At 36.3% G+C, this 15,379-nt stretch overlaps 1 protein-coding gene across 9 annotated transcripts in view; it reads left to right on the top strand.

The window, feature by feature from the left end:
• Window positions 1-15,379, top strand: part of ERBB2IP (erbb2 interacting protein) — a 121,549-nt gene that overhangs the window by 70,632 nt on the left and 35,538 nt on the right. For all 9 annotated transcript variants that reach the window (XM_009327270.1, XM_009327272.1, XM_009327274.1 and 6 more), the window contains 4 exons: window positions 21-99; window positions 883-972; window positions 7,292-7,348; window positions 14,249-14,312. In XM_009327270.1, coding sequence (XP_009325545.1) covers window positions 21-99; window positions 883-972; window positions 7,292-7,348; window positions 14,249-14,312 — 290 coding nt within the window. The remainder of the gene's footprint in view (window positions 1-20; window positions 100-882; window positions 973-7,291; window positions 7,349-14,248; window positions 14,313-15,379) is intronic.

Below are 15,379 nucleotides of genomic sequence, written 5' to 3'. Positions count from 1 at the left end.
CATCTCCCTGTATCTTGCAGGCATACAGGAGTTTCCAGAAAATATAAAAAACTGTAAAGTCTTGACAGTTGTTGAGGCCAGCGTAAATCCAATTTCAAAGTAAGTTTGTCATTTTTCTGATGTGTTATATTTTGTGCAAACACTGCTGAGTCTCAAACTTGCCCCAGACATGCACCACCTTGGAGGCAAGGAGCAGAGTTACCTGAGAAGTATCTTCACTAACCTCATTGCACTGTGATACTCTATAGATATGTCATTAAAGTATTTTGCCCAATTTAATAGGCTATGTGGGCAATCCTGCATTATACCATGTGGCATTCTCAGCTTTTTTAAGTCCATCACTTCTCTGTGAACGTAGAGAAATATGCAAAGAGTTTTCTCTGTTAATAACAAAAATTAATTTTACTCTGAAGCCTGGACTGCTGTTTTTCAAACTTAGCTTAAATGAGTAGATTTCCCTGTCACCTTCTATAGTGACAAAATTAATTTGTGGAAGTAGCACTGCCAGAGATACGAACATTGCGCAACATAACTCTTCTGGGGGAAAAAGATGTTGCATAAGTTTTAATTTATCTTATTGTCTCTAATGAATGCCTCCTCCACACTAGGTGTCAGGAGATCACAAATACATAGCAAGACTACACTTGTTGTTTGTAGTTTTTATTGCCTGTAGATACTGTCCTCAATACTTAAAAATAATTTTGAAACTAATCTTACAGAGAACGAGTATCTAGTGCAATTTTGTTGAGCTTCTGGTACCACCTTAATTTTAATGTTATCAATATGTAGGACTTCAACACTGTACTGTTTTTTAAGAAAATATGACTTAATACCCTGAATATAATTGAAACAAACGCACTACATTGTTTTATTTCTATATAGGCTTCCAGATGGGTTTTCCCAACTGTTAAACCTAACGCAGCTGTACCTGAATGATGCTTTTCTTGAGTTTTTGCCAGCCAATTTTGGCAGGTAAGTTGAATTTGAAACTTAATATCTACATTTAGTTTTAAATTTATGCAGAGCAGTTTCTGCGGCTTCTCAAGCAAAGTGTGAACTGGAGGAGGGGAAGAAGTGTTCATTACCAATCCATTTATGCCACATATTAGTTACAGAAAAAAAACCCTGAATCTTTATCACCATTTTTAATTGGGCTTTTGAAGGACAGACAAAATGCTTATAAAGAGCCAAGAAATAAAACTCATTTACATACTTGCTTCTTTTACAACACAAGTCTGGTAAGTACAGGACACTAGTATTTCTGAAATATGGGTTGTTTATCATTTAGTAATTGGAGTGAAGCAAATAATGACATCTGTAATTCCACTTGTCCTCTTCTGGATGCACAGATTCCTTCATGCACATCTATAATTCTGAAGTACCTTGTTGTCAAGAATCTTTCTGAAAGACTTAGCATATTTACAATGAACTGACTAAGCCAAATTGTTCCATGTAATAGCTTAAATACAAGACAAATACCAAACCCCCACCTCTTTAAAATGGATTAAATCTTGGGAGCAAAAGTGAAAGGATAATATTGTTAAAAGGAAGACTCCTAGATGAGCATAGTTCATCCTGTTCTCCTTATCATGCTGATATAGCCCTTTCTGCTTTTTCCCCCACTCTTTACTCGTTTTATGCTCTCTTCTCCTGGATTGTCACTCTCCTACCCCATTCCATGTCCAGCAAGCCTCTCTTTCAGGCTGTTAGTTAACCAGGCATATTGCTGCATGAAAGCAGTTGTCTTAGGCTGTATGGTTACAGTTGGGTCAGCACAGTTTACAAGAGTTTAGAAAAGCCCCCAGGTAGAGTGCTGCAGAAGTTTGGCAGATCAGGAGATGTACAATGAAAGATGAGCACAGGTGCAGTCCATTAGTTTTAGTCATCTGTGATCGGAGTTGTTGGCCTATTCTTCTCTGTCCAGTTATTAGTCATTCCCTGATGAACAATTAAAAGCACCAGATCTATTACACAGCTAACAAAAATGCTGCTTATGATGCAGGAGCATTAATTATCGTGCTTGTTTCTAGTACACAAAGTTTGCGTTTCAAAAGCCTTCATTAAGGTTGAAGAATAAATACCTGGACGATGCATAGTCTTCACTTGTTGGCATTTTAATGATTGCCCATACATTTTTCTGTTCTGTTTTTTAATAGTCTAACCAAATGGCAACATTTTCTTAGTAAAAAACAGGCACTACAGATGAAATTGAAGATTTCAGATCAACACAGCTGGTCTTATAAGTAGTTAATCTTACACATAGTTTGAAAAAGCCTCATAATAATTTTTTCTTCCTCACTGTCTGCTTCTATAATGCTTAATGGTTAGGGAAATGGTGAAATCATTAATTACTAACAGCTTAAGAATAAATCAGTTACTGAAGGCAACTTGAAAACCAATTTTCCAGTGTAGTGTTTGTTTCTCTTAATAGCTATGAAGAATTCAGCCTTGGTTTTTAAAATATAAATAGTGACTTGCAGCATCCTAGCTTGTAGCTAGGAGAATGAAACTGAAATTCAGACTTTTCTCATCAGCTGTTTTTAAATTTATTCAAAGTATTTATGTAAGTTTACCTGCTAATAATTTTATTGCACAGAATAAATACTATTCTGTAGGAAGATAATGTTTAGATCAAATAAATTAGAAAACAATGAATTGGTAAAATGTCATTTCAAAGTAAGGTTCAGACCCCTTTGCCATTAAGTACTTCTGTTCTGTAAGTGATCAGACTGCTCTACCACCCCACAACTTCACAACTATGTATAAACGCTTGCTAGTGTAAACGGTCTTTTAGCTTTTACTTTAGAATACGGGAATACTTTTCTAAAAAAAACAAAAATGCTCTGGTAGAAGCTTTTGGGATATTTAGAGCATTGTTACTTATTCCCATAAAGGACAAGCCTTCAGCTTCTTCCAATTTGGTGCATTAATTGTTTTGTATATGGCCTTATAGCTATTACTTTTCATTACATGGGAACACATGAAATAACTGAGTTCTGTTGCCTACTCTTACTGGCAACTAGAGGTAATAATGCCTCTTGAAAACTAAACCAATGCTGTATTAATGCTAGCAAGATTTTTATGCTCCATGTGTCAGGGCCTCTGTTCCAGCAGTTCAGGTTAGAAACCTGGTTTCCCACATCAGTTTCTCTCTGACTGTTCATATTCGTTTGTTCCACAGTTTAATTGCTGTCATCTCTCAAGTGTTATCTCCCATTCTCTCACCTGCTGTTTTTATAGTGTTCTCATATCACTCTCTTAGTTTGTTAGACTAAACAAAATTCTGTTTCCCTCTGGTATGGCAGGTTTTCCTTTGTGCCTGATCATATTAACATATCTTGGAATGAGTTTCAGTTTGAATTCATCATCATCTTTTTGACAGAGGATGACGACATATATAGCTATATTTAGAATTCAAATTGAGATCTCTTCACGGCTTGTACAATGTCATGATTATCTTCTTGTTTTTCTTGGAAACGTCTGTGGTTACACTCTAGTGTGCCACTAGCCCTTTTTGCAGCTGCCTAGTATCATTTCCCACATGATCGACTAATGCATTGGACAGCTCAGTTAGAAATGGCTGATGACACTACAAGGAAACCATGAGCACTTGACTTGGTGCTATGACATCTTGTCCCTTTTCTATTTTTTTCAGTCCTTAAGGTTGTGTAGGTTTTTTGCCTACAGTGTCCTAATAATGCACTGTATTGTCTGTGACTGTCTTCTGTGGCATCAGGCAACTTAAACATTTTTCCTGTCCTTTAAGGCTGCTGTTAAAAAATACTGAACAGGATAGTCCCAAAATGGATCCTTGAGCACCTCTGTCAGTAACATTCAGCCTGATGCTTAGGAAAGAAAACCGTGTGTAATGCAAACTACTTTTAGTATATCCATGCAGCTTTTTATTACATTTACCTCCATGCTTTATTCTCACCTTCAAAATTTGTGCTGAAGATTTGCATACTATTGAGGTCAAGATTATCCAATCTTTTTTATGAGCATTACATATTTGCTGTCCTTCAGAGATGTTGTGCCGGTCCAGCCTGTTAGACTTATTAAAAATGACCAGGCTTTTGATTAAATGTGTCAGTTCCTTTGGAATTCTGAGATGATAAAGTGTTTTTTTCTTCCACTCCCAAATTCTAATTTGAGTGCATTAATATTGGCACATATCCCAGAGTTAGCCTTATTGCCAACGCACAGAAATCTGAGAATTGCTTATGCTTACCTAAGAAAACCATACCTGTTGTATCTAAATACATTGTGTATATTTTCATTTAAAAATACAAATATATAAGCAGAGCATTCTAAACTTGAAGCTCATTGCACGCTAATTTTGAGACAGGGCTTTAAAATGGAAACATTATTTACTGATGTGTATTTAAGATAAGCAAGGAGTTTATCTTCAGTGTCATTCTAAAAACTCTGAGAATGCTGTCTATAATGGAGTATTGCTTCCAGAGACTTTTTACTGTGATGGTGCAATGAATTTACTTTTAATCTTCTTTCTCAACAATTTGCCAGTAGTATTTGCAGTAGTAGAGGTTTTTAGTAGTATCTACTTTGGGATAATTTTTTACATAAATGTACAGTGATAATCAAATTGGGGAGTTAATTCTGTTACATATATGCAATTTGGCTGAAACTTCTGCAACTGCAGCCTGCTATACAATACATATATTTCAGTGCTCTTGCCTTTATATTTTAGTTATGATTTTAAAAATATATATATTCTGCATTAGCACAACTGCAAAGGAGGTGAAAAATAATGAACACTTATCTATGAAATATTTTTAGCTTTCCAAGGAACAACTGCTGTTGAACAGCAAGTTTCTAAGTATACCTGCTATATATTTCTTTTACATTTTTTACAGATTGTATAGTTAAAGAAATCAGATTTAGGAAGAATATTGATCTTATCCTGGCAAGGTGTTCATGTAGAGATTTTGTTTTATTTAAAAATTGAGCTACATTTTAAAAGCAGGCTAAGTTGGTTACATTAAATAACAATACTGCAACAATAATTTTGAGGCTGTTACACCGGATATACTTAAGTTGAATAATACTCTGTTACAGCTTTGTGCTTAGGTGATTTGTAAATATTTCTGTGGTTATGGGTTTTTACAGTTGAGAAATGAAATATTTCCATATAAGTATGATGAATCTTTATGATAGAATGGCACAGGAAATATATATTCTGCCACTATGACTTCTGTTTTTCCTTTACTATAGGTGGACTAGTTCTCTGTCTGTGTTTCTTTTCCAAATTAAACCCAGTTTTTGAGTTCCATTATAGCAATTCAGATACTTAGCATGGGTGTTTACACCAGTGATTTAAAGAGCAGCTAGGCTGAGTATTTGATGTGTATTAATATATTAAACTTTAATTAACCCTTCCAGTCATAATGGAAGAAGTGACAACTGCTTCAGTCCAATATAGCTCATCAGTTATGGCAAGAAAATTGCTAGTGTAGACACAACCTGTATCTCCCAGCCGGGAGAGGTTGAAAATGTTTCCCTAGTAGTCTCTGTGTAGCTCTACACATAAGAAATTCGATATTTGTATCTCCAGTTTCTTAGGGTTAGCTGAAGAAAGAGTAGAACATGAAACTAGGTCACAAAGCTATGAACCTGTCTATCACCAAAGGCAGTCTTTAAGTTCAGAGAATTAGCTTATTAGAAGTGTAGTACAGTCAATTCTGGCTAAAGTCAACAAGTCGGTATGCATATGTGTAGTTAGCATATGAATGGAGGTTTGCCTCTACTGCTTTCAACTGGGAAATTTGACTGCATAGTTGTGTTGTGAAGAAAACCTACAACCTGTGTAGCTATTTTCCCTGTCATCAAAGCAAAACAACTGGAGCCTAATGCAGTGTTTGGTTGTTCCTGGGTTCAGAAGTCCAAGCCCAGAATGACCATTCAAATCTGAGGGTGCTTAAATTAACAAGTTCTGTTTTGTCACAAATTGGTATGTTAGGATGCAGGTAGGGTAGGAAAGCTAGGAAGTCCTTTCCAGTTATGTCTTAGATTGACAGCAGTGATATTACCATGAACTGGACTTTTGTCAGGGTATTCTTTCAGCACTGTTAGAGTGTTGGTTTTGCTTTGAGAGGTTGGGGGGAGGAGGTTCCCCTCCAGCCATTGCTACCAGGTGGCAAGTACTGCTTGCAATGCTGGGCTACGTTGACCTCTGCTCTGTTTCAAGGTGACTGTTATATTCTTAGGTTATTTGTAGGCATGGCAGATTACTACTTTCAAATGCATACAAAAATGAGCAAATGTGTAGGGGAAAAATAATACTGTTTTTGGCTTTCTATTTTTACTTTAAGTATAGTTCTTACTGCTTCATCAAAATTAAGGTTTTTGTCGCTGTCCTTACAACACGCTCAGTTAAGCACCTTCAGGAAAGACTGGTCTGTTCACTAAGCTCCTTTTTGAGTCAGGGAGCTCAGTGCCCTGTTTTGTGTTGTATGAGGGCTGTTAGTGGGTCACATGCAGAACTCTTGTCTTTACAATTCTGTCTGTATTTAAACCAAACTCAGTTTCTGCATTTCATTTAACAAAGAAATAGTCTTGTCACTGCTGTCCTGATGCAAAAAATTCCACTGGGGATGGTACATTGCTTGAATGTCAAGACTGCTTTGAACTTATCTTGGCCAAGCAGTTGAGTTTTGGATTTAGAGGTTATTCATCTTGCAATGAAGGATTTACTGAAAGAAAGGTCAAGCTGCCTTTTAACAGAAATATCAAAATGGATTAAGAAGCTGACTAGAAAGAGAATATGGAAGGAAATCCAAGATGGATTTAAAGGTGTGTTTTACCATGTGGAAGACCACAGGTATTCCTCTGATGAGGCCTGTTATATGAAATGGTTTGATACATTACTAGTATTAGAAATTCAGCATCTTAAGTTGTGCTGACTGATCCTGCTTTTCTTCTGTTACTTCCTGTGTACTTCTGTATATGATGATAACATATACCCATAATGAATCCAATGAAGTGCTTTAAAAATCTTTGGGGTGAAGGAAAACAAATGTGTTCAAACAGGTGCAGAAAAGTAGGCAAGATCTAGTTTGTTTGCTGCTTTACCAAAACCAAGCCCCAATGAATAAATGAATTTAAAATAACATGCAGATTTATACACAAAACAAATTTTTCTGTTCTTACAGAAAAAATACTTTGAACTTGTAGATTTTTTTTTTTTAAATTCAGCAATATAAATAAGTTCAGAGATTGCTTTTGTCATAAAATACAGTATATTGCGATAATTTGTTATGCCTTTCTGTTACAGATTAACTAAACTCCAGATACTGGAACTTAGAGAAAACCAGTTAAAAATACTGCCAAAGTAAGTATGGGTGACATTTATTTAAACTACTTTGGAGGGTTTTTCCTGTAGTTCTACTAATAATGTAGTGCATATTGAAAAGTAGATCACAGCTTAAAATGTGTAGCTAAGTAACTGGACTAAGCTCTTACAAGGAACTTTCTCTTCATACTGCTGAAGTTTTATCTCCCTTCAGACTGACTGGTCTGCCCATTCAGAGACTTGTCTATTCAGAGATTTTTTTTTTTTATGTCCCTGTCCAGCTCTGTAGATTTCTGATCTACTTGTTGAGCTTTTCAGCATGTGGGCACCTCAGGATGATCGTTCAGAAATGTCTGATGCTTCTTGCGCGCAGTATTGTATGGCTGCCCAGATGCCTGCCTGGGTACAGTTCTGATGGCTGAGTGTCTGAGACTTAGGCATTGGTAATTAAGATCTTTATCTCTAAATCAAATGTGGAGTTTGAGACGTTTGCTCAGAATGGCTGAGGGAATGCAATTCACATGACTTGAACACTTTTTTTAGTTTAATATACTTCAGGGCTGAAGAAAGTACTAAGTTGTTACTGTGTTGCATGGAATCTGTTATGATGTACTTATTCTATAATGCAACAGGCTTGTTTAACATAATGGCAGCATATTCCTCAGACATGTTTTCGGTTAATAGTAAAATAGTTCTGGAAATTCTTACAGCATTTGTTTTAACAGTAAATCCAATTGTACCTCTTTTAAAATCTAGCATCTTCCTAAACCCTGCCTTGCAATTCTCACTCATTTTATCAAACAAGCCCAGGCTGATGGTGTTGCAGTTCCTGCTGTTTCTATGAGCTAGAGCAATGCTCTGAATTTTCTGACTTGGACCCTGGAGGTCTAAGTGGGTTAACAGAGGTATAAAAGGTCAATGAAGAGAGAAACAGAGATCCCAACGATGGGATGTGAATAACCAGCTGTAGAGTCCTGAATGTGTTGTGGTGTGCTGTAAAAGGGGTCCTCCTCTGGCAACAGAAACCGGTGAAGAGAGGTACTGGTTTTGGTGGATGTAAGAAGTTTTGGTGGAGAAGAGGAAGAGTTAACAATTGAATATTCACTCTGTCCAGCTCATATGCTAGCAGACTTGCATGCAGTAGGCTGAAGTGTGAATTGCCAGCCCTTGAAATACAACAGCCAATTGTCTTAGTGACTGTAGCTAATTATATGCCTAAGACATGACCAAGGGATATGTTCCATTGGAATTCCCTTTTTGTGTGCCTAGATACTGTACTATGGTGTCTGCTGTATACAGATGCCAGAACTCATGTCTGGAATGAAATGTATAGCATCAGAAAGTGTGAATTTAAATTTTCCATGTGTGAAGTATTCGACTTATTCATGTGATATTGTCCTGGTTTCAGCAAGGATAGAGTTAATTTCCTTCCTAGTAGCTGGTACAGTGCTGTGTTTTGGATTTAGCATGAGAACAATGTTGATAACACACCGATGTTTTAGTTGTTGCTAAGCAGTGCTTACACTAGTCAAGGACTTTTCAGCTTCCCATGCTCTACTGACTGAGAAGGCTGGAGGTGCACAAGAAGCTGGGAGGGGGCACAGCCAGGACAGCTGACCCAAACTGGCCAAAGGGACATTCCATACCATGTGACGTCATGCTCAGTATATAAAGCTGGGGGAAGAAGGAGGAAGGGGGGGACGTTTGGCGTGATGGTGGTTGTCTTCCCAAGTAACCGTTACGCGTGATGGAGCCCTGCTTTCCTGGGGATGGCTGAACACCTGCCTGCCGATGGGAAGTAGGGAATGAATTCCTTGTTTTGCTTTGCTTGCGTGCGCAGCTTTTGCTTTCCCTATTAAACTGTCTTTATCTCAACCCACGAGTTTTCTCACTTTTACCCTTCCGATTCTCTCCCCCATCCCACTGTGGGGGAGTGAGCGAGTGGCTGTGTGGTGCTTAGTTGCCGGCTGGGGTTAAACCATGACAGATATAAATACTCTCTATCCTCCTTTGCTCTTTCCGCTATCACTAGTTTTCAGTAGAAAAAAATTAGATTATGTGTAATTTCAGGTAGTAGCTCTGTAAATTAAGTTATTCCCAACTGAGGAACAGTAGCTATAATTAAAACTTATAGCTAATACAGATTTTGTTTATAAAATTACTCTGACCTTAATTGCCATAATTAACACTAATAGCATGAATTACATGTGATATTTTAAAGATAGTAGTTTACAGAGATCTCTTGTAGTGATAAGAGACTTTTAAACAAATGCTGTAATGTATTTAGGCCAAACACAATTTCTGTTGAAGTTGCTGGGAATTTTTTTTGTTGACTTCAGTGTTTTCAGGGTTTCATCCTTGCTGGAAAACTATACAGCAGCTGTCATGAAAATGTCCTCTGCAGCACCTCCATAATGATCTACAGTACATGCTGAGATGCCACCTTTATTATTCTCTTGTGGTTCAATTAAGGGAGATTAAAGTTACTGAGACCATTCTTTTTCTTTGTTTTTCTTTTTTTAATTTAACCACATTAATATGCATTTTGCTACAGTGAGGCACTGGAAACATACATTGTTTGTGTATGATGTACACTGGGGAGAAAAAATTCATTGTGGTGTCCATAGTATGCAAGAGATGAATCTGCCTTCCAGGGTAATACAACCGTGCAGCAGTTGACTCGGTCAACAAAGACGTCCGTGGCCTGGCTTTCACTATTAGGTTAGAACAGAAGCGATGTGAAATTTGAACTTACACAGTTTTCCAAACCTGAGTATGCGTTTTAAAAGGAACATGCTATACAGCTTTAAACAGTGTAGGAAATCCAAAGGTGGCTTTTTTTTTTGAAGCTAGTAAGATGTAGCAGTACATGCTAATATTTTTGCTATAGAATACAACTATGTTGTTTCCTTGTCACTCTTAACCTTTTCAATATTATCATACTTACAGCAAATTCTTTCATATCTGTAATGAGAAATGTATTTGGATAAATTTCTACAAAATCACCTAGCCCTCTTGCTGAATTAAACATGCACATAATTTTTAACACTAAAGCATAAAGCACTTGAAAGACTGTTAATCAAAATGGGTAATTAATGCCAACACACTAAATCAACCTTGCTTTGTGCCAAATGCATCATTTTGCTTGAGCTTATCCACAGCCAGAGACTGCAAAACTGGCAGTATTATAATGCAAACCAGCTCAATAAAAATATTTCTATTGAAAGGAAAGCAAAAATACTAAAATGTTTTAGAGGCATTTATCTGATACATAGCTGAAAGTTGGGAAAATGGTCCAATGGAAATATAAAAAGTTTAGGTTTTATTTTTTTTTAAGCTTCTTGTCTGTTGCCTAATTGTCAATAAAAAGAGTAACCTTTTTAGAAAGAAGCAGGATATTTGAGAGTGTAATGACGATGATTCAGGGCCCAATCTTGCTAACGCACACACCTCTTGAATTGTATGCTACTTGAAGTAAGCTGTAGTGTTAACCTTAGTGAAGCTGACTATTTACAACATCAGAATCTGAGGCATAATTTAGACTACCTGATCCCTTAGTGTTGAATTGATTTGATAGCAAGTTCAATAATATTGTTACTGTAAGTCGGCAGATGAAGAACTCTCTAAGACTCAATTTGGAGTTTTAGAAAGCAGGCATTCTTTATTGCGGTGCTGGGTGCAAGGTGGTATTTCCACAAATCAAGCACTCCTAAGCTGAGTTCACTGTTACATTTATACACAGAAATTATAAAATAATACATTCCCACTTACAATAATTGGTTAGTGATTTACATATAATTGTAATATCGGTTGTGTCATTCTCTTCTGTTACTATGCTTGCCCAGGGGAAGGGTCTTCACCTGGGCAAGGGTGATCTTGACCTGTGGGTGTGTCTTTTAATATTATAATGAAGGCAGTTCACTTCAGGAACTATGAAAGAGATTTTTCAGTTTATGAAAGGGATTACATAGCACTGTGGCAAAGATAGAAATAGGTGTAACTCAGCGATCTAGTAAATTTTTGTTTCCAGACCTGTATTCCTCTTCCTTTATCATTGAATTTTCCTGTTACTTTAACATTATTGGAAGCTTTGTTTGCATTTTGTCTGAAGGTATAGTTGCTTTATAAACAATACAGAAAAGCGAAGAGATACCAGTCATAGAATAGCTGAAAGTGCTATAGATTAGGCAGGCAGTGGGGAAGGGGAGGAAAATAACCGAGGCCCTGGTCTTTCAAACTGTTCGTGTATGTTTTACAGTTGAGTGGATGTGTTTGCTAGATTATAGACATTTTGGCAAGAAAAAAAAGGCCCCAAATCAGTAAAGTTCTTTTGTAATACTGTCAATGTTACATAATGTTAATTTTGTAGGTACTTGAGAGAGATTTGCAGATATTTGCTCTGGTTCTGAATGGTAACAGAACTGTAACAGGGTTTTTTTGTTTGTTTTTTATTAAGACAGTGAAGATAAAGGCAAGAATGGGAACTTTGGGTTGTCTTAGAGCCTTTAAGGATGTAGCACTAGTGATGGGAAGGGAAGGGAGGACCTAGATCCTGGGTTGGACTGCAGTGGAATTTGTGTATCTAGTGTAATTTGGCAGTGGGGAGGAGAGGAGCTTTATTGCTTAGATTCTGTGAATCTGATGTTAGCTGTGTAAACAATTTGGCCTCAGAGTTGAATGGTGTATGGGAGGAAGGAAAAAAAAATCACTCAGACCCTGGAGTATGTTGGCCTGGGAGACTGATATTTTTTCTTTTTTTTTTTTTTTGTACCTTTACCAAACCATTAAAATAAAAAGAGAAGAGTTCATGTTGAACTGAAAGAAAAAATTCCATTCATCTCAAGCTGCAGTAAAAAACCCCGTCCGACATTGTTTAAATTCAGCCTCGTCAAATTTCACTTCAATCAGATTGAACTTTTTTCATTTTGTTGGTGTTACCTGTTTTTTTTCCTTCACTCTCAAAATTTGTATTTATTTCTAAGCTGAAAATTCAGTTCAAATAAAAATCAAGGCATTGTCTTAAAACTGTTGAAATGAAAGGACTAGAAAAATGTTAAAATAAGGCATTTTTTTTCAAATAATCATTCATTGAAACTAATGTGTCAAATTCAATCCCACAATACTGTGACTCTCCCTTAATCTGCTTTTTGAGGCTGAAATTTAGATCATCAGTGAAGTTTTGGACTGCTCTCTCTAGTGGCCCACAGTCTAGCTAACATAGCTTGAAAACAGGAGAAATCTAAAACCTTGTTGAATTGAAGCCATCGGTAAAAGTACAGTATGGTGTTGCCCATGAAGTTTTGAAAGCTGCAGAATGATATGCTAGATCCCTTAAGTGAATTTTCAGCTATGCTTCTGGGAGATGCATTGGGCCAAATTTGTTAGCAACATATGGCACTAAAATTGATATTGGCATGGTCTCATAAAGCTTTAAGAAATTAAGCTTACACAGTATTTCAGAGAAACTTAGAATTGGAAAATGAATTTTAGCAGTTGGCTTATGGGTAATCATCCAGTTCATGAGCTTTGAGAAATGAGGGAAGATGTTTCTCAGATTCTTCTGGAAGTAGCCTTTTCATGTGTATTTTTCTTTTTCTTCTCTGAGTCAGTGAGAATGTGAGTTAAAGGCTTTCCCGTAAAGCCTGTGTATACTATGTATGCAGTGCAAAAAATGGCTTCTGCTTTTGTCTTGATCATGTCTTTACCTACTTACGCTAAATTCCTAGTTTGTCACCAACATAATTACTATAATATAATGAAAATCAAATCTATAGACAAATGTTGAGTGTAATCCTTTTTGGAGATTATTTCATAAGTAATACTAATAATCACATTAACTTTCAATAAATAAGGCATTTTTCAATAGAATGTAGTTTTTGAACAATGTTCAGAACAACTAATACTTAGTGTATCTGAAGAACAACTGAAACTTCAAATAGCTGCATTGAGCATCTAGTGCTCATGCAGATGTTTTTTAAAGATATTAGTGTTCACACATATATTCTGATAACGTAAAAGACTCTCATTTAGAAGCTCTTATATTTAGTTCTTCCAGAAATTTATAGTATGTACACACTTACAGTTTATATTTGAAAGTTTTAGATATTATTAATTGTTCTATGGAAATCTATTATTAAATAAATACAGAACATAATGTCATATGAGGCATTCACAGCCCCTTTAAAAATATTTTTAGGTAGTACTGCTGTTCACTAGAGTACCGATCATGTAGACCACCATGTGCAGTGGTAGATAATCTCTGTGGGGTCCCCAAAGTAAACTTCAAATGCAGGAAAAATTTTGCCAAAACACAGCTTGAAATGATGGATTTTACTTTATTTCCGTTATTGATTTAATCTTTGCCACAAGTTGGCTTAAAGACTATTGATGCGTCACAAAATCCAATTTAGTAATCTGATTTGTTGTAGGACTAGAGGAATAATTAGGATTCCACATCGTATCATATGGAAGCAACTTTGTCAGCAGCCTGGAGAGGGAGAAAGGTGGTGTTGGTTACTGTGATTCAACAGTGGTCTTTTCTGTTTTAGCTGATGATTAGGCAGTGGTTTTTCTTTGGGAGGAAAACATGTAGTTAACCAGCCTTTGGCTGCTGGGAGGACTTACTGTGACTGTCGGTGAAAAGCTGAAGCACTCAAAAGAAGAGTAACTTCACTGATCTTTATCATAAAAGTTACTCTAGTTGTCTTTAGTTTTTATAAACTAATCTGTAGATGAGTTACGGTGTACTTTTTGTGTGACAGTCAACAGTCGGCATGATCTGGGTGTGAAAATTTGACCTTATTTAGACATCAGTCCAGTTACAGAACAGCATCACTTCTTAATACTAATTAAAATAATATATTTGTATGAATACAGGAAGATTGGATGTAACTGGTGTTTTCTTAAATCTAATTCCTTATTAATCCCCTTCCTGTGCAGAACCATGTCCAGATTGACTCAGCTGGAGAGACTGGATTTAGGAAGTAATGAATTCACAGAAGTGGTGAGTTTTGCCTTAGTAACAGAGCTTTATATCTTTTATAAATCCCTTTATCCTTTAATCTGTTTTTAATCAATATGAAAATGTAAACATCAGCCTAAGAGTTCTGCTACTGAGCAAATACTATGTATACCTCTTATTACTTTATGGAGCCTGTTATAAAAATTATGTGCATATTCTGATGAGTGAGTGTGTTTTTCCTTAGTTTGAAAACACTGTGGTATAGTGTGGTTACCATACTGGTAAAAAATTAATGGTAATGTGTTTGAATTATAAACATAATTGTTTGGTTTAAATACATGATAACTAATAAGTGTTTAGGATTTATTATTATGTTGGTAGTTCTGTATAAGCTGTGCATAATCTGCTTTTATTATCATGTACAAACTATTTAGATCCAAGGGAAACTTTATTTTAAGTTTGAATATTGTTCAAAGTAGTATTTACAGTTGAGGTGCTCAGATTTTTCCTTCAGCATGGATCGACTTTTTTCCTCTTCATGATCTCACAGGCAAATACATCTTATATTTACAATCACTTAACATCTCTCTGCTTCTACGAGTACTTTCCTGGATAAAGGAATTGAAGTAGAAGTATAGTGGAACATACTGACCTGCCATATAATAAAGTCAAGCCTTTGTGTGCCATGAGTAGATCATGCAGAGCTGAACACCTGCCTAGTTGTATGGTTTGGCAGATAGGGGAGTGTATTTAAGGAATTGTTCATTAGTATTATTACACTTCCAGCCATTACCATTACTGCCATATTCTCATTACAGGGTAGATATTTGTGTGGGAGCTTTAAACTCATGTGCCCAGGCCCAGGTTAAGCCATAACAGCCAGGACCTAAGCATAGGCTGCAAAATTACCTGTTTGGGTATATTTTTGGCTGATTGCTTCATCTTTCCCAGCCTTTTAGCTACAAAAGTCGACTACTGGTAACTTACTTCATTAAGATCTTTTGTAAAAGCACAAAAAGGTTTGAAACTGCTTTTTTGGATAAAGATCTGTCTGAAAGGTAGTCTTCAGTTAAGATGTTTTCTTGGAAAATGAATTATTGGGAGTCAGG

This window comes from Pygoscelis adeliae, unplaced genomic scaffold (genome assembly GCF_000699105.1).
Source record: "Pygoscelis adeliae isolate BGI_AS28 unplaced genomic scaffold, ASM69910v1 Scaffold26, whole genome shotgun sequence".
NCBI classification, from domain to species: Eukaryota; Metazoa; Chordata; class Aves; order Sphenisciformes; family Spheniscidae; genus Pygoscelis; species Pygoscelis adeliae.
This window is presented reverse-complemented; position numbering and strand designations above follow the sequence as displayed.